This window comes from Spinacia oleracea, chromosome 6 (assembly GCF_020520425.1).
Source record: "Spinacia oleracea cultivar Varoflay chromosome 6, BTI_SOV_V1, whole genome shotgun sequence".
Classification (NCBI taxonomy): domain Eukaryota; kingdom Viridiplantae; phylum Streptophyta; class Magnoliopsida; order Caryophyllales; family Amaranthaceae; genus Spinacia; species Spinacia oleracea.
In genome coordinates this window covers 47,917,784-47,935,984 of record NC_079492.1, presented here as the reverse complement: position 1 = coordinate 47,935,984, position 18,201 = coordinate 47,917,784, and the positions used below count along the sequence as shown (strand labels likewise).

Below are 18,201 nucleotides of genomic sequence, written 5' to 3'. Positions count from 1 at the left end.
GTAAACTTAAAATTTCAAATTAAAAATTTCAAAACGATCTAATCGCAACGCAACAATCCCACGCATCGCACGCCCATGGGCCACACGCACACAGCCATCGCTGGCCACGTGCGCGCAGCCCATGCGCTGCGTCGCATCGCTGCTGCTCCCCATCGCAAGGCATCAACCGAACACGCGAGCCAGTGCTCGCTGCGCGCGCCAGCGCTCGACGCAACAAGCATGCTGCCGCAGCCCATCGCTGGGCGCAGCACTCGTCGCATGTCGCAACAAGCAAGCTGCTCGCCATCGCTGGGCGCAGCGCTCGTCGCACGTCACAACAAGCAAGCTGCTCGCCATCGCTGGGCGCAGCGCTCGTCGCACGTCACAACAAGCACGCTGCACGCCATCGCTGGGCGCAGCGCTCGTCGCACGTCACAACAAGCACGCTGCACGCCATCGCTGGGCGCAGCGCTCGTCGCACGCACACTAGCGCTCGCTGCGCGCGAGGCTCCGCATGCTTGCGCGAGGCAGTACGCGCTGTGGCGCAGCACGCTTGCTGCCCACACGCGACTGCTCGTGCCTTGCTCTCGCCCTTGCCCATGCGCCCATTGCTCACAGCCCACGACACAAGGCAGGGCTGCTGCCTTGTGCTCGTGCACCATGCCCTTGCTCGCTGCATTCGTACCGCATGGGTGACGAGCTCCCTTGCTCGTCGTCGCATGCCCGCACTATACAACACCCCTTAAGGGTCACACGTAGCGTCCATTGCTTTGTGCGTGCAAGTTATATGAGCGAATCGCATAAAAAATTAAAAATTTATATTCAAAATTAATGACAAATTAATAAATAATATTAATTTCATAATTTTAGGGCGAAAAATCGAAAATTTATTATTCAATTGATTTCCGATTAACATGGATTCAAGTCTAGGTCATAAAAATTTAAAATTTAACATAAATTTACAATTTTTATGGTGGTTTTTAATCATAGGTATCTAATTAAATTATAACTAATTATGAAAATCAAATTAATTCTAAATTATTCCAATTTTCAACAAATTAATCATAATTACAAATTAGATTGCATAATTAACAAGGCTAGGCATTCAAACTTGTTAAACATATACAGTAGGTCAATCAAAAATTCAAGATTTATCAACAAGAATTGCAAATATTTAATTTAACATCTTAAATTTACGAAATTTTGCATTCGAAAAACTAAAACCTCTGAAAAGTCATAGTTAGGCTTCGAATTTGAGAATTCTGGTTTCGGCCGAAAAATACTCTTTTTGTCAAAATTTTAGAATGCCTTTTACATGCGGAATTGACACAAAAATCACTCGATTTGGATGAGTAACGAAGAAACTGCCGAAAAACTGCGTACGTACAATTAAATAAACGCAATTTGCAATTAATTAACAATTAAGAAAATTAATCACCCCTTTTAATTCTTGCAAAATTGTAATATTTAACCATGTTTATGCAATTTAGATTATGAAAATAATAAGAGGCTCGTGATACCACTGTTAGGTTATGATACATATGACAATTCATAAATCATGCGGAAAAACCATAAAGCCAGGAAAGCATATTATTTACACATAATCATTTAGCACAGTTTAGATGCATACACTTTGTTGCGTGCCTTCCCTAGCTGCGCCCGAACCGAACAAGAACAAGTCTTTAGGACTCCAAGTGTCGTCCCTCCGTAGATAGTCCACAGCACGTCCGGATCCGCCTTAAGCTTGACCAACTAGGATCGCCCTTAAGGTACTTAGAATTTTCGGCTAATATAGGCAATTGTATGACTGAATTCTTGCTCTCAAAAATCACTTTTAATACTTGAATACTCGATGTAAATTGTGAGCATTGATCACCTTTTTATGTGCATGGGTATCGGATATTAGAATCCTACTAGGAAACCATTTAGTGAATCTGAATTAATCTAAAATTCAATCACTTAGTTTATCTAGTAGACTTAGGAAATCAATCTTATACGAATCCTAACCGATCAAGGTTTCGTACGCAAGCACAAACACACACGCAGGCGCGGCAGCCCACGAGGGGCGCCATGCGCGCGCGCGCGCTGAGCCCAGGCCCAGCAAGTGCTCGCAGCCCACGAGGGGCGCGCGCCTGCTGGCCTTGCTCTCGCGTTTGGGCTTTGCTTGCTTTGGTCGCGCGCGGGCTTTGCTAGGCGTTGGGCCTAGCTTCGTGCTAGGCCTTGCGTCTAGCAAGCTCGTCCGATGTTTATTCGTACGATGCGCTTCCGATTAAATTTCCAGTTCCGGAATTCATTTCCGATACGAACAATATTTAATATTTCCGATTCCGGAATTAATTTCCGTTTCAAACAAATATTTAATATTTCCGTTTTCGGAATTATTTTCCGATTCCGATAATATTTCCGATTCTGACAATATTTCCGTTTCCGGCAATATTTCCATTTCCGATAATATTTTCCGATACGTACCATGTTTCCGTTTCCGGCAACATCTACGACTTGGATAATATTTATATTTCCGATACGATCCATATTTCCGTTTCCGGCAATATCATCGTTTCCGGAGTATTCATTTCTTGCCTGTGACGATCTCAGCTCCCACTGAAACCAAGATTCGTCGATTCCGAATATCCATAGATGGAGTATTTAATGCCATTAAATACTTGATCCGTTTACGTACTACTTGTGTGACCCTACGGGTTCAGTCAAGAGTAAGCTGTGGATTAATATAATTAATTCCACTTGAACTGAAGCGGCCTCTAGTCAGGCATTCAGCTCACTTGATCTCACTGAATTATTAACTTGTTAATTAATACTGAACCGCATTTATTAGACTTAACATTGAATGCATACTTGGACCAAGGGCATTATTTCCTTCACAGCAATCCTTATTTCCTCACAGGAACTCGAGTACTTACCTAAAGAGTCATCAACCTAAACTTAGGGTCAACGGCGTCTGATGTGGGCTGTATTTAAAGGCGTACTATTCTATACTTTTTCCTATTCAGATGTCACCACGTGTGTGGCGGCAATGTACTTACTTTTGTAGCTTAGCTTGCAGGCCTTCTTTCGATCTATGTTATCCATGAGGTATGCTCTACCTCTATCAAGGTTAGTCTGTATCGGGGTCTTGGTCTGCCGGATTGACATTACTTGGCTTTGCCCTTCTGACCTTATCTTGGCTTTGGCCTTTGTTCTGAATTGGTGGCATCGCTCTGCCACCTTTGTGTAAGGGAATACAGTTAAACATAATAACATGCGCGGAACAATCCCCAAAGCCAGGAAACATGTATAAAGCACAGATTAAGCAAACTTACATTCGAAGCGTGTTTTCCACAATAATATGTCAACGAACACGAACAAAGAACTCCATTTGTCGTTCCTCTACTTGGTTCACCGACACGTTCAGATCCGTCTTGATTATCGTAGCTTAGACAATCGATCAAGATACTTTGCCTTTTGGGATGAACACACTATGGAGGCATAGAGAGAATTAGGGTTCTCTGTTTTCTCCTAGGGTTGTGTATATTGTGTATTGATTGTGCTAAGTTGGAAAAATCGGTTATAAGGTTATTTACATAACCTTACTAACCGACCAAGCCATGAGGCAAGGCTGGCTAGCAAGCCCGCACGCCAAACACACGGACACGCACAACCAGTGGGCCGTGGGCTGCGCTGCTGGTGTGTCGTGGTCTTGGCCCGCACGCACGCGCACAGCTTCGCGCCACAAGGGCCTCGCTGCTGCTGCGTTTGCTTTGCTTGCTCGCCTAGTCGTGCGCGCTCCCATGGGCCTTGAGTGCTTCGTGCACTCGGCTCGTGGGCCGCTCCTCGTATTCGCGATTAAATATATTTCCGATATACTATTATCGTTTCGTATACGACGAATCACCGTCGTACGATACAATTTATTCGTCTCGCCTAGCTTACGAATATTCGTGAAACGATATACGATTCCGATGCAAGGTCGTATCGTATAATACATTTCCAACTTAAATCCCGAAAGGCTATTAAATGAATTTCCGATTCATTTAATCTGGTGATCTGTTACGTGTCATTGGTGTGACCTTGTAGGTCCAGTCAAGAGTAAGTTGTGAGTTTAATATCCATTAGAACTCACTGATCGGAAGCATTGCTCCAGCTAGCTGTTCCGATCACTTGATCTCACTGAATTAATTGTTCGCAATTAATCTGAACCTTTGGTATTAGACTTAATGCACCTTGGGTGAAGGACATATTTCCTTCACTTTGGTCTGGCTAAGCTGATAAGACCCCATATACAACTAGTTCCTCAAGAGCTGACTTGACCTTCAGGTTAAATTTTCTCTTTAGTGCTTCTTTACTTCCTCCTGTTCCAGACCGATGACATTTTCTCTGCTGTCTTAGGTCTGCCTTGATAGTTGAACCCCATACAACTAGTCCCTCAAGAGTTAGCTTAGCCCCAAAACTTAGGGTCAACAGTGTCCCTTCATAATTGATGTGGGGTGTATTTAAAGGCGTACTATTCTACACATTGGCCTATTCAGATGTCAACACGTGTGTGGCGGCGATGTACTTACTTTTGTAGCTTAGCATGCAGGTCTTCTTTCGATCTATGTTATCGGTGAGGTATGCTCTACCTCTGTCGAGGTTAGTCTGTATCGGGGTCTTGGTCTGCCGGATTGACATTACTTGGCTTTGCCCTTCTGACCTTATTTTGGCTTTGGCCTTTGTTCTGGATTGGTGGCATCACTCTTCCACCTTTGGTCTGGCTAAGCTGATAAGACCCCATGTACAACTAGTCCCTCAAGAGCTGACTTGACCTTCAGGTTAAGTTTGCTATTTAGTCTTCTTTACTGCCTCCTGTTCCAGACCGACGACATTTTCTCTGCCGTCTTAGGTCTTCCTTGATAGTTGAACCCCATACAAATAGTCCCTCAAGAGTTGGCTTAGCCCCATGGCCTAGTCAGATCTTCCTTGGTTTTGGAAAGTAATCGAGTATTCCCAATGGTGACGTGTGCCTTTTGGTTTTTGGCGATGCTTTGGGTTCGTAGGGGATAAATGGTAATTTCTTAAGGTGGTAAGTTATTAACCATCGTTTCTTTATGAGACGTGCCTTTCATTAATATGGGTTTTTGAATCGTCAATTCATTTGGGTTGTTCGTTCTTGCATGCTTAAGTCTTGCTTTGACTTTGACACGTGTTTGTCATCCGCGCCAAGGGATCTGATTAGTTTCTTTAATCTTGGTCGTTCATTCTTGTCTTATAGGGGCTTTTTACTTTCTATTTTCACTTTTTACTCCTTCACTCTCTCTCCTCACTCGTTCGGACTTTTTGAAACTTGCAAACCGAAATTTCTCTTTTTCCGGCAACCCATTCTTCACAAGGCTTGATTTTGATGTGTTTTTCTTTTTCTGTGGTGGATTCCGGTTCGTTTGCTATTGTTTTTTCTACTTCCGGTGGTTCCTGCTCATTGAGTTTCAACTCGCCATTTTTCGTTCTAGAAACCCTCGAACTGTTCATCTTTTCAATTGTTATTTCTCCTCCATTCCCAGGTAATTTCGCCTTTATTACTTGCTTATTTGCCATTTTTGCTTGTTCTTTCTTTGGTTTTGCTTGAATTTTGCATTTTTTGTGTCTTTTAATTTTTGCTTCCTCCATGGATGTGAGTTGTTTTCAATTTTTTCCATTGTTGTCCTTTTAGAGTTTTTCTGTCTTTTTTCTGCGTTTCTTTTCTTTCTCTTTTTTTTTTATTTTCTTTTCTTCAAAATGCTTATTTTATTTTTCTTTGTTTTTCTGCCTTTCTGCTCTTTCCTCTAGCCTTCGGTTTAAAATGTTTCATGCGTCTGATAGTGAGAATCCTAGGCCCAAAATATGCAAGTCCTTCCTCTACTTCTTACTCTACCTCCTCCCCTTCATCCGTCTCTTTATCCTCTGATGAAGAGGCTATGGCTTTTGCTGAGACTAGGACTAAGTCTGTTCATGATGTCATGTCTCGTTCTGGTCCTGCTGTCATCCATATTTTTTCAGATGAGGAGTCTTCCGATGGCCACCCCTCTTCTCCTGTCAACCCTGGTCCTTGAAGGAAATAATGCCCTTGTTCCAAGTATGCATTCAATGCTAAATCTAATAAATACGGTTCAGTATTAATCAAACAAGTTAATAAATTAAGTGAGATCAAGTGAGCTGAATGCCTAGCTAGAGGCCGCTTTACTTCAAGTGGAATTAATAATATTAATCCACAACTTACTCTTGATTGAACCCGTAGGGTCACACAAATAGTACGTGAACGGATCAAATATTTAAGTGAATATATTAATCATTAAGTACTCTATTTTTGAACATTCAGAAACGACAGATCTCGGTTCCAGTGGGAGCTGAAATCGTCAAAAGGCAGAATAAAAATACTCCGGAAATGATGATATTGCCGGAAACGGAAATATGGATCATGACGGAAATATAAATATTATCCAAGTCGTAGATGTTTCCGGAATGGTTCGTACCGGAAAATATTATCGGAAATAGAAATATTGCCGGAATTGGAAATATTGCCGGAAACGGAAATATTACCGGAATCGAAAATATTGTCGGAAAAGAAAATTATTTCCGGAATCGGAAATATTAACGGAAACGTAAATATTTGTTCGAATAGGAAATAAATTCCGGAATCGGAAAACGAAATGGAAGCGCGAAGTGCGAGAAAGCCCGTGCGGAGCAAGCACGCTTGGGCCGAGCAAAGTCAGCAGCGCCCAGCGAATGGGCCGCGTGCTGTTGCAGGACGCCAAGCACGACACAGCAATGTGGGCTTAGGCAACACGATGCAAGGCCTTGGCTGGCCGGTTGCTTGCAAGATAAGAAAGCTTGTGTGCCAAGCTACTTGCGCGGCAAGTAGTTTGGGCCACAAGTCATAGTTTTCCTAAATCTACTAAAATTAGATATTAAGGGTAAATCTGAAATACTTAGTGTTTGATTGTCCCTAGAATTCTAATATTATTAATTAACTAGAGTCCTAATGGATTTAGTTAATCGATTCCTAATAGGATTACAACTCGTTATTTCCACCCTATAAATATGTGATTCATGATCACAATTTATTAATCTATCCCAACACAATAAATTCAAGGGAGAATTTAATACTTGCCTATCACCATTGTGAGTTTCCTGAGTGCACATAAAACCTTAGAGAATATTCTAGTTGGTTGAATCTAAGGTGGAACCGAATGTGCTGTGGACTATCTACGGAGGGACGACATTTGGAGTCTTGTACTTGTTCTTGTTCGGTTCGGGAGCAGCTAGGGAAGGCACGCATCACATTGTATGTATACTAAATTATGCTTATGTGGCAATTAATTTGGATTCCTGGCTTTATGGGTTTTCCGCATGAATTATATTCTTTATATTTTTCATAACCTAACAGTGGTATCACGAGCCTCTAATTAATTCCATAATCAATTATAGTTAACATGGATTAAATTTTATAAATTTGCAATGAATGAAAGGGGTGATTAATTTCGTGATTGTAATTAATTGCAAATTCGTGTTATTATTTGATTATATGTTCGCAGGGTTTTTCGGCAGTTTTATCAATAATGGTCGAAATCTTATGTTTTATAGTGAATTTTTCATGTAAATGACGTTTTAAAATTTTGACAAAAATAAAAGATTTCCCAAATTCGAAGCCTAACTATGACTTTTCGGAGGTTTTAGTTTTTTCGAATGCAAAATTTGTATTTTTTATGATGTTAAATTAAATATTTGCGAATCTTGTATGTAAATCTTGAATCTATGATTGACCTACTGTATATGTTTAACAATTTTAAGGCCTAATCTTGTTAATTATACAACCTAATTTGTAATTGTAATTAATTTGTTGAATTTCAAATAATTTAGAATTTGTTTTGATTTTCATAATTAATTGATTATTTAATTAGGATCCTATGATTAATAACCACCATAAAATTTGTTAAAATTGAAAAGTTTTAAAATTTTATGACCTAGATTTTAATCCCTAAAAATACATGTAAGCGGAAATTAATTTGAATAATAAATTTTCGATTTTTTGCCTAAATTTAGTGAAATTAATATGGTTTATTAATTTATCATTAAATTTAAAATATAAAAGTTATTAATTTTTATAAAACGATCACCAATCTTGCACGCACGAAGAAATGGAAGCTAAGTGTTAATCTTAAGGGGTGTTGCATAGTGCGGGCATGCAACGACGAGCAAGGGAGCTCGTCGCCCATGTGGTACGACGCAATGAGTAAGCACGAGCATGCGCGGCAGGCATAGGCATGTGCGGTGTGTGTTGTGCAGGTGATCGAGCAAGGCAAAGATGCATTGTAGTGCAAGGCACGAGGCAAGGCAGCAGCACAACGAGCAAAGGAGATCGCGTGCCGCTGCCCAAGCCCCTGCCCAGCGTGAAGCAGCAAGCACAACAAAGGGCTGGTGCGTTGCTGTGGTGCGTCACTCGGCCAGCAACAAAGCAGGCCATGGCCTGACGCTGCCTTGTGCACGCGGCCCATGGGCGCTGCGGCGTGGCTGCTTGGGCGAGGCGTAGGCTTCGGTCTATGGCCTTGCCTTGGCACTTTGGGCCGTTTTTGTTTATGTTTCGGTTGAAAAAAATTTTAATTAAATTTAATTTCGTAATTTAATTTTTTCTTGGAATTTAATTTTGATTACTTTAATTATTATAAATTAATTTATACTAGCAATTGAATGAAGATTGAATGAAGATTCAAGACGATGCCAAGCTAACAAGATGGTGAAGAAGATTTGATGCTTCAAGACAAGTGTTTTGGGCCATACTAGTTTCACCTATTATTTATGCACTTTATATATATTATGCTTGATTGTATGTATATTATGCATGAATATGTTGTTTGTATGACTCGATTAGATTTAGTTCACTAAATAATCGAACCAACATAGAAACAACTAGGTTCAAAGTAATATTGAGTTCAAAAGTTGTCTTCCAAATCAAGCACTTACAAAAATCTAGGGATCTGAGATAGTAGGTTCCCGCCAAAGCGAGGTGCTATTTTAGTAGACTTAGATGGTAAGGCGTCCCAAAGGAGCACGTTGATTGTGGTTTCAACTCAAACAACAATGGCATTATGTTGTGGCAATGGGATAAATTATGGTATTAATTTATTAACCAAGAGTAATTTGGAGATTACTAGCAATAGGTTTTGCTTACCTAGAATCTTAAAATACTTAAGACATGCCAAAGCTGCTTAAGGATTTAGGACTTTTAGGGTCTTGGAATCGTTTCATTCAATTTGGACCATGTTTTATTTTTGCATGAATGAAATGTTTAATAGCTTTAATGATTGCATGAATGTTTTTATTCTAGTTATTAAAGTATGATTAATGTTTTCTTTGCTAGTTCATTTCGTAGAATCGTAAATCTTCAACTTTATTGCGCTCAGATAATAGAACTGTAATATTTCCTCGATCGATTGGTAACTAATTTTGAGAGCGATTCTCAAAGAAAAGGAGAGTGAGAGCGTATCTTGAATGCTATTTTCTTATAGTGATCTTCATGGTTGTTTTCAAACTAAAATTTGAATGGTAGACCAATTGGACCTCATATATTTAGAATACTGGGTAGTTTTGGAATAATAAAGTATTGAGTTTTTTTTTGCTAAGAAAGTAAGGATAATATTAATTTCCACAAAACAGAATACAACCTAGGCTAACTCAAGGGGAACAAACCAACTAGGTTGGACCATTCCTCACAAGAGAAAGCACAAAACAACTAAGTTTCAGGGATTCTGAAACCACAAACTATCCTTCCTACTTACATTCTTTGGCATTACAGCCATCACTCTACTCTTAACAATCTGCTTTAAGAGAGTCATTACATTCAATACAGTAGGGAAAGCTTTATCCCAGAAACTACTACTACTTTTACTCCTCCAGATCAGATAGATCAAAGCAACCATGCTAGCATACATAACACTTTTCCTAAATTTCACTACTACAAAAAAGGGCATAGAGTACTGTTGAAATACACTTTATAGGACGCCTTAGAGGCGTTCTCCAACTCAACGCGCTATAAAGTTTATAAAACGGGTAAAAGAAGCGTTTTATATACCTAGTCATAAAGTACAGTGATAAGAGATAAGCGTCCTCTATTCCCTTCCTAAAATCAGAAAATGAAGAAGGAATATAGAACGGTTAACGTACATAACCGTCTCCTATACTCTATAATAAAGCACGCCTTCCGTACATAACCGTCCTCTATTCCTCCTGTTAAATATTGAGGTGCAGAACATGTTTCGTACATAGGCGTACTATATACTTCCTGTTTAATATTAAGATAGAAAGCAGTTTCCTTACATAACCGTTCTATATTCTACCCCTTTTATTTTTAATATTATTCAAAAATAGCTGCACGCGCATCCCTAAAATAGGATATTACGATTCTAGGTCCTGTATGTAAACCAAATCTAAATAGATAAAATAAAAATGATATCCACACGATCTTTCCAAAAATCCTTTCATTTATTAACAAAATAATATTGTTCATTCAATAACAAAATCCTATTATTCATTGACAAAATACAAATGATCTACACAAGGTACGGCAAAAAAAAATACAATATCAAAAAAAAAATTAAAGAGCTAGCCTCTGCAGCAGTCGCTGGAGCTTCTGTAGCAGCAGCAACATACTGGGGATTGTGTGGCAGCAACAACAGGGGATGGTGTAACAGCAACAATAGCAGCTTCTGCAGCAAGAACATCTTCTACAGCAACATCATGGACCATATTGGTGGAATTGTCTACTGGTGGTAGACTTGGCAGTTCGTCTGCAGGACTAAACTGAGGTAACCGTCTCCTTGAGCTAGCTTAAGTCACACTAGATCATCGTTATCATCATCTTCATTTTCATCGTTATTTGGTTGGTGATATTCGGTAACGTATGAGATCCACCTCTCCCTTACCGCATCAATAGTAGTTTGAGAATACGTGGGAGCTTTGTTAAAATACTACAAGACAAGTTAAAATGCAAGAGTAAGAAATGAACTGATAGCAAGCAGAAATAGTATTTAACAAAGAACGACAAACAATACAACAACAGCAACAGAATCGCAGGGAGGTGCAGACACAAGTCCAGACAAACAACAACTCTAAGCCCATGCCAATAATAATTATTTTCTTGTAAAAACTTAGTCCATTGCTCACGAACCACATCGATTTCCTCATTACTATAAGGCGCATTCCTCGGAGTATAGACCTTTACAAAAATATAGATAACAATTAGGCATTAGATTAAATGAAAATTTGACATTTTAACACTCAAAACCAATGGCAAGGTGTTAGAAATAGGCTATAAATACTACTTAAGATTAGCTCACTTTTTGCAGGGTTCAAAACCAACCTTAAACGAGCCACTTAATATATTGTACTGTTAAACTATATTCGTTAGTCTACCAGCATGATAGATGATAAATGACTTGACATATAATTTAATGACTTACTAAGTTACTAACAATCAGGCGATCTATTACAAAAACATGTAAGATAGTATGGTTCATTATAACTTATGGCTTCGATTTCCTTGAGACATGAATTCTTATGGCTTCGATTTCCTTGCAGGTAACTCTGTTTGTTGTTCATTGTGTTGGATGCTTCATTCTATTATTTGATAGCAGACAGATACAATTTACAAGTCATCAAATGCAGACAGAAAAAGGGACAAGAAAGATACATTTCTGATCCTCTAGCAGCTCTTAACCATTTATAAGTCATCAAATGAAATTCATCACTTCCCAAAAAGAAAAGAATTAGAAAACAAAAGAATTAGAAAAGTTGGTAATATTCTATACAAATTAAAGACATATCAAACAAACAAATTCAGATAGCATATAAAATTTAAACAATCAAGAATTCTTAAATTAACAAAAACGCAGTAACAATCTTGCAGATATGCATAGTCTAAAATCAATTTAAGTTCATAATTAAAAAATAAAAAATGAGAGAGTTACAAAGTGCATTTTGGTCAACGATCGAACTTTGGCGGCCTGATTAAGCAGCAACAACAACAAATATGGAAAATTTTCTAAATTAAACAACTGAAAAATAAATGAACTCATTTGAACTGAGAAGAAGCTGAAGAGATAGAAAAGGCAACTTGAAATCATAGAGGGATCTCCCGTTACAGGCCCACAGCTATTGCACATAATACCATCTAAATCAAGGGTGTATAAAATCCCCCATTTTGCTGGTTGTCTCTCTTTATTTACCATTGTACTCTTCTTCCAAACACCTATCTTTTCAATCTCCCATCTGATCTTTTACTCAATTGATCACTGTTATTAATGGATCATCAAATTTACCATGATTATAATTGTTATCATTATTAACTCTATAAAAAAAATCCCTAATTCGTATTTCCTACTACGACTATAAGTAAAATCTCCCAAATTCCACAAAATTAAACAGCAAAAACAATTGAGAATAGGTGGGAAAACAATAAAATTAAAAGAATAAAGAGGTATTGAGGAAGTACTCATCTGATAGTTGGTGTCAAGGATGAAAAGAGATAGTTTAGATGGAGCGATGTCGGGAGTCCATAATTGGGGAAATATTCTGGGTTTGTGCCACGACCACCAGAACTTAATCATCTTTGTGCACCGTCATAGATCGGATGTTGTACTTGCTTCAGAGTTCGCCGGAGGTGATGCTCCCAACAAGCGTCGCCGGAGGTGATGCGCCCAGCAAGCGTAGATGAAGGGTAGTCAATTACCCACACTCGAGAAAGAGGAGAGATGGAGGAGGGGTTTTACTTTTACTCGTATGAGTGACGACTGCTGGAGTACATTTAGGTTTAAAAGAATCGCAATTCATTTGGTGAAAAAAAGGAGACCAAACGCCCATATGGCCATATTACTATTATTATTATTAAAAAATAATTAAAAAATTTTAAAAGAATATTCTTAAAAAAATAATTAAAATTTGTAAACAGAATACAAAGCTGTTAAGTTGGGGAGTGTTATCTATTTATTCCTTTTATATAGCGGTTATCTAACGGAGGTGTACTATATAGTTTTATAAAGCGTCTATCCAACTTGACTGTTATCCATTATGCGTTCTTTATTCCAACTTTTGTAGTAGTGTTTGGAACTGTTGTAGTTAGACAGTTGTCTAAACCCTCTCTGTAAGGTATTAAGGGAGCTTTGGATCCCCAACCAACTCTTCAAATCAGTGAGACATCTGCTACTGTAAGGACACTTGAAAAACAAGTGTTCATGATCTTCAGGAGCTTGACCACAGAGGAGACAGTCTGAAGTTGAGCTAACTCTAATTCTTGCCATTTTTGCTGTTGTTTGCAGTCTGTGCTGAATTTCCAACCAAGAAATGAATCTATGTTTTGGAACCATAGGCTTGGAAGCAATGAGCTTATTATACACCATTTTCACAGAATATTTAGGCATATTGCATAACTCAGTAGCAGTAAACACTTGCTTAATCTGTTCCTTAGTATCACAGATTTTCTTCCAGTACCAACTAGAAGAACTAGTGGGGACAAAATCCCACCAATCCCCATCCTTAACCTAAACTGAGTTGATCCATTTTATCCAGATATTGTCTTGTTTATTGGCTACAACCCAAACATACTTCCCCAGGTTAGCCACATTCCACACCTCCACATTCCTAAAACCAAGACCACCTTGATTCTTATCACAGCAAGTCTGCTCCCAAGCTATGTAACTTGGCTTAAAGCTATAGGCCTGTCCACTCCATAAGAAGGATCTACAGATTTTGGTAATCTCTTTTAGAACACTCTTGGGCAGAACATAAATCTGGGACCAGTACATATGGATACTAAGCAAAACAACATTGATCAACTGCATCCTAGCTGTATAAGAGAGATTCCTAGAACTCCACACTTTGATTCTAGCAGTCATTTTATCCACCAACATCTCACATTGAGCTACTGTAATTTTCTTTGAACAAATTGGAACTCCCAAATACCTAAAAGGTAAAGTACTTCTAGTGAAACCAGAAGCAGCAATCACTCTAGCTACATCAGATTCAGGCATACCATGACAGTAAACAGAGGATTTTTTAATGTTAGTAGACAAACGAGAGGCTATGGAGAATAATTTGAAAGCTTGCAACAGAAGATAAATGGAAGGAAAGTCACCTTTTCTACACAGGATCAGATCATCAGCAAAACACAAGTGAGTGAGCTTTATATCTCTGCACCTTGGGTGAAACTGAAACTGAGGAAGAGTACTCATTTTCTGAAGAATTCTTGATAAATATTCCATGCAGATGACAAATAACAAGGGTGACATGGGATCACCTTGTCTCAATCCTCTTTTGGATTTGAAGAAACCTTGCATTGAGCCATTCACCATAAATGAAAACATGGGAGTAGTGAAACACTCCATAACAATCTGTACAAAAGAATTGGGGAATCCCAACTGCTCAAGCATAGATTTCAGAAACCCCTAGTCCACTGTATCATATGCCTTCTGTAAATCTATCTTCATCAAACAGCTAGGCTTCACTGATTTCCTACCATACTGCTTAACCAAATCCTGAATCACCATGATATTATGGACAATGTACCTCCCATGTACAAAACCACCCTGATTCTCCTGGATAAGATCAGGCAAAATCTGTCTCAATCTCCCACATAATACCTTGGTAACACATTTATATAAAGTATTACAGCAAGATATAGGTCTGTATTCACTCACATTTTTGGGGCATTTAGTTTTGGGAATAAGAGTAATAACGGTATGATTCAGATCCTTCAACAATTTACCACTCTGCAGCACATCTAAACAGCAGCAATCACATCATCCCCCACTATGTGCCAAGCATCTCTGTAAAAGAAAGATCCAAAGCCATCTGGCCCTGGTGCTTTAACACCTGGTATAGACCATAAAGCATTCTTCACTTCTTCTCTAGTATAAGGAGCATTTAGAATAAAGCTGTGAGCATCTATAACCAGTGGACCTGTTTGAACAACATGAGAAAGAACCTCAGCTCTTTGAGTACCATTTCCTCCCAATAAACATTCATAATACTCCAAGAAAGCATTAGTAACCTCAGCAGGATTATCTCTCTAAACTCCATTCTTATCATGAATACTGTACACTTGATTCTGCAAATTCCTTCTTTTTATACTTTGGTGAAACAATGCAGTATTCTCATCCCCATGCTTAATCCACTCAACTTTAGCTTTTTGCCTCAGAAAATCCAAATAAATCTGATGTTTATCTTTGTATGTCTTAATAGCATCTAGCTCTTCATTAGCAAGTGAATGATCAGAAGGATGGAGATGCATAGCTTCTTGAGCAGCTAATAAGTCATGATAAGCCTTCAAATCTGCAGCATGCACATCAGAGAAACCAGTCTTATTAAGCTCTTTCAAAGCCAACTTCACTCTTTTCAACTTAGACACCACTACAAACATTTTACTTCCAGAGATGGGTCTATCCCATTGAGTTTTAACAATCTCACTAAACTTTGGAGCACTTTTCCACATAGTGAAGTACTTAAAAGGTTTCTTCCCTCCATTATTCTTAGGATATACAGTGAGAAACCCAGGTGAGTGATCAAAAGAACCTTCACTCAGGAAGCACACCTCAGCAGCAGAATAAGAATCAAACCATATAGGGTTAGCAAGAACCCTATCCAATTTAGAAAAGACCCTATTAGCTCCTTCCTGTTTATTGTTCCAAGTAAAGAAATGACCACTACTTTTGATATCTTCCATGCCACAGCAGTGCATACAAGCATTAATGTCAACAATTTCAGATTGTCTAACAGCAGAACAAATTCTCTCCTCTGTGTTCATAACACAGTTAAAATCTCCACATAGAATCCAAGCTTCCTGAGTATTCAGGATTCTCAAATCACTCCATAAACTCTCTATCTGCTTACTATCATTGAAAGCATACAAAAATGTGCAAAAGAAAGCTGGCATACCACTCATAGGAGTGACATGACAGTGAATATGTTGAGCTGTAACAGACAAAATACTGACAGTGAAACTACCAGGATTCCAAGCCACAATTATTCTACCTCCAGTATGGAAGCTTGAGTTACTAGTGAAACACCAACCAGAGAAAATCTTCTGATAAAGTTAACCCAGATTTGGCAACTTTACCTTGTGCTCTAGGAGACCAACCAATCCAATTCCATGCTGCTGAATGAATCTACACACTTCACTCTGCTTCTGGGTTGAATTGAGTCCCCTAACATTCCAACTTAAAATCCTATCCATGAGGAGAAGAAGAGTTCCCTCTTCCAATTAAACTCCCCACTTGTTCACTAACACATCCGTGATCACCAGAACTGTCTTGCAGCTGTGGAGAGGCTTGCTCCTGCTGCTCATCATTAAGTAAATGGAAAGGATTTGCAGTTTGAGTGGGTTCCACAGAAGAAACTCTCACCCTTATTGGTCTAAGTGCCCTCTGAAACCCCTCTTGATCCACTTCCACCACTTGAGATCTCACTGGATGCACAGGTTGTACTTGTTTCTGCACCCACACTTTCTTGACTTTGTTCTGTCTACATTCTGATTCAGTATGCCCTATCAACTGCCATTTCTCACATAGTGTTGGCCTCCATTCATATCTCAATTCCACCTGAGTTATCATGCCATGCTCATTCACAAAAGAAACAAACTCAGGTAATTTCTGATTCATTGGCACTTCCACCATAACTCTAGCAAAATGTAGCTTGTCCCTATTAATAGTGGCTGAATATCTCTTAACTGGTTTGCCAATTTGCCCCACTATTTTAAACAGAGCTTTTTCACCCCAATATTTGAAATTCAATCTCAATTGAATCCAAATAGGGATAACCTGTACTTCTTCCTTTTCCATGTCCATATCCACAGACTAAGGTCTAACAATTAGGGGTTTCTTATCAAAGAAGTAATGACCAGTTAACACTGTATCCCTTGCCTCCGTTGTCATAAATCGAACCAGAAATACTCCTTTCTTCACCATAACCACTTTATCTACTTAAAAATTCCTCCATATTCTCCTAAAATATCCCTCCATCACATGAACAGGAGGATTTGCACCCACTACATAACAAACAACAGCAGAATTCCAGAAATCAATCGCATCCTGTATATCATCTATTTCAATATGAACTGAATTCACTATGGATGGAATCGCATCATTATGATCAGCAGTTGATTCACTATGATTATCACTATGATCAGATTTAGCAGCATCATCAAATTGTTGTAAAATGGGTATTGAGACCATACCAATGTCCAGATTAGATCGAGTAGTACCTGCATTCACCTAGCTTGCTGAACTATGGATGACTTCCATAAATTCATTGAATGAATGCCGAACTTCTGATCGAACTTGGAGATGTCGCAACCCAGATTCTGGAGTGAAAACTTCATTCTCAACTCCAAAATCCAATGCCTCTACGCCCAGAACTTCGTCCATCGAACGAGTTTTCAGCGCTTGGGAATCCGAAGATGGTCCTCGTGGTCTTCCATTACCATTTCCATGCCTGTTTCCTTGAGATTTCGACCCAGTTTTTCTTGCCATGGCTACGGCTCACGTTAAGCTAACGTGCACCGAGAGAGGAAACTTGGGAGAAAAGGAAACTCCACACATACCAGTTTTGTTAGTCTGCTGCAATGTTTTTACAAAAGTCCAATAAAGTATTGAGTTAAAGACTCATGTATAACCAATGGTTAACAACCAATTTTCTTTTGATTCGATGAACTAGACTCATTGGATGCGTTCAATCAAAGTGAATAAAAGAAAGGGACTTTGTAAGCATAACAAAGTAAGAAGATCGAGCAAAGAGTAAAATCTTTAGGACTATAAGAAAACGTGCTAGAAGGGATAGGAAAGGGGAACAAAAGAAATGAATTCAAGATTCAAGTTCTACCTAAAAGTTTGCGTTAAAGAGAAACGACTTAGCAAATAAACTCCTAAGGTATTAGATTACTGCTTGAGGTTCTAACACTTGTTAAGAACTCAAATTCCGGGAGCTAAGTCTTGTTATTGACCTACAAGTGGGAAATGAAGCGAAGTTGTGTTACATTAAATATAGGGTAATCATGTTTGTTTTAAAATCCTTCTAAAGGCTGGAACTTAATGGTATTATGTTCCATTAATCATCATAATCAATATCTGTTTGGACAACGGAAAGACTCATATTCAAAGTAAACAAAAACATTCGTTGAGTGTTTATTTGAATGAAATGGTCATTTAAGGGTTGAGTCATATGATTGAATAA

The 18,201-nt window shown here is 38.8% G+C and overlaps 1 protein-coding gene across 1 annotated transcript; it reads right to left on the bottom strand.

The window, feature by feature from the left end:
• Positions 1-10,814: 10,814 nt before the first annotated feature.
• LOC110800927 (uncharacterized) lies at positions 10,815-16,185 on the bottom strand. The gene is made up of 8 exons (XM_056832169.1): positions 16,112-16,185; positions 15,106-16,028; positions 14,762-14,934; positions 14,442-14,615; positions 13,608-14,366; positions 13,032-13,517; positions 11,084-11,197; positions 10,815-10,949 (listed from the first exon to the last, which is right to left on the bottom strand). Exons 1-8 carry the CDS (start codon positions 16,183-16,185, stop codon positions 10,815-10,817), a joined length of 2,838 nt encoding a protein of 945 aa, XP_056688147.1.
• Between the last annotated feature and the right edge of the window lie 2,016 nt (positions 16,186-18,201).

What these genes read in the sequence shown, in the direction of transcription:
- LOC110800927 (XM_056832169.1), bottom strand. Translation starts at nt 16,185, where the DNA reads ATGTTAGGGGACTCAATTCAACCCAGAAGCAGAGTGAAGTGTGTAGAT. An exon ending in AGCAGCATGGAATTGGATTG is followed by an intron (nt 16,029 to 16,111) that starts GTTGGTCTCCTA and finishes GTGTTTCACTAG; the next exon opens with TAACTCAAGCTTCCATACTG. An exon ending in TGAAGATAGATTTACAGAAG is followed by an intron (nt 14,367 to 14,441) that starts GCATATGATACA and finishes TCTTTTGTACAG; the next exon opens with ATTGTTATGGAGTGTTTCAC.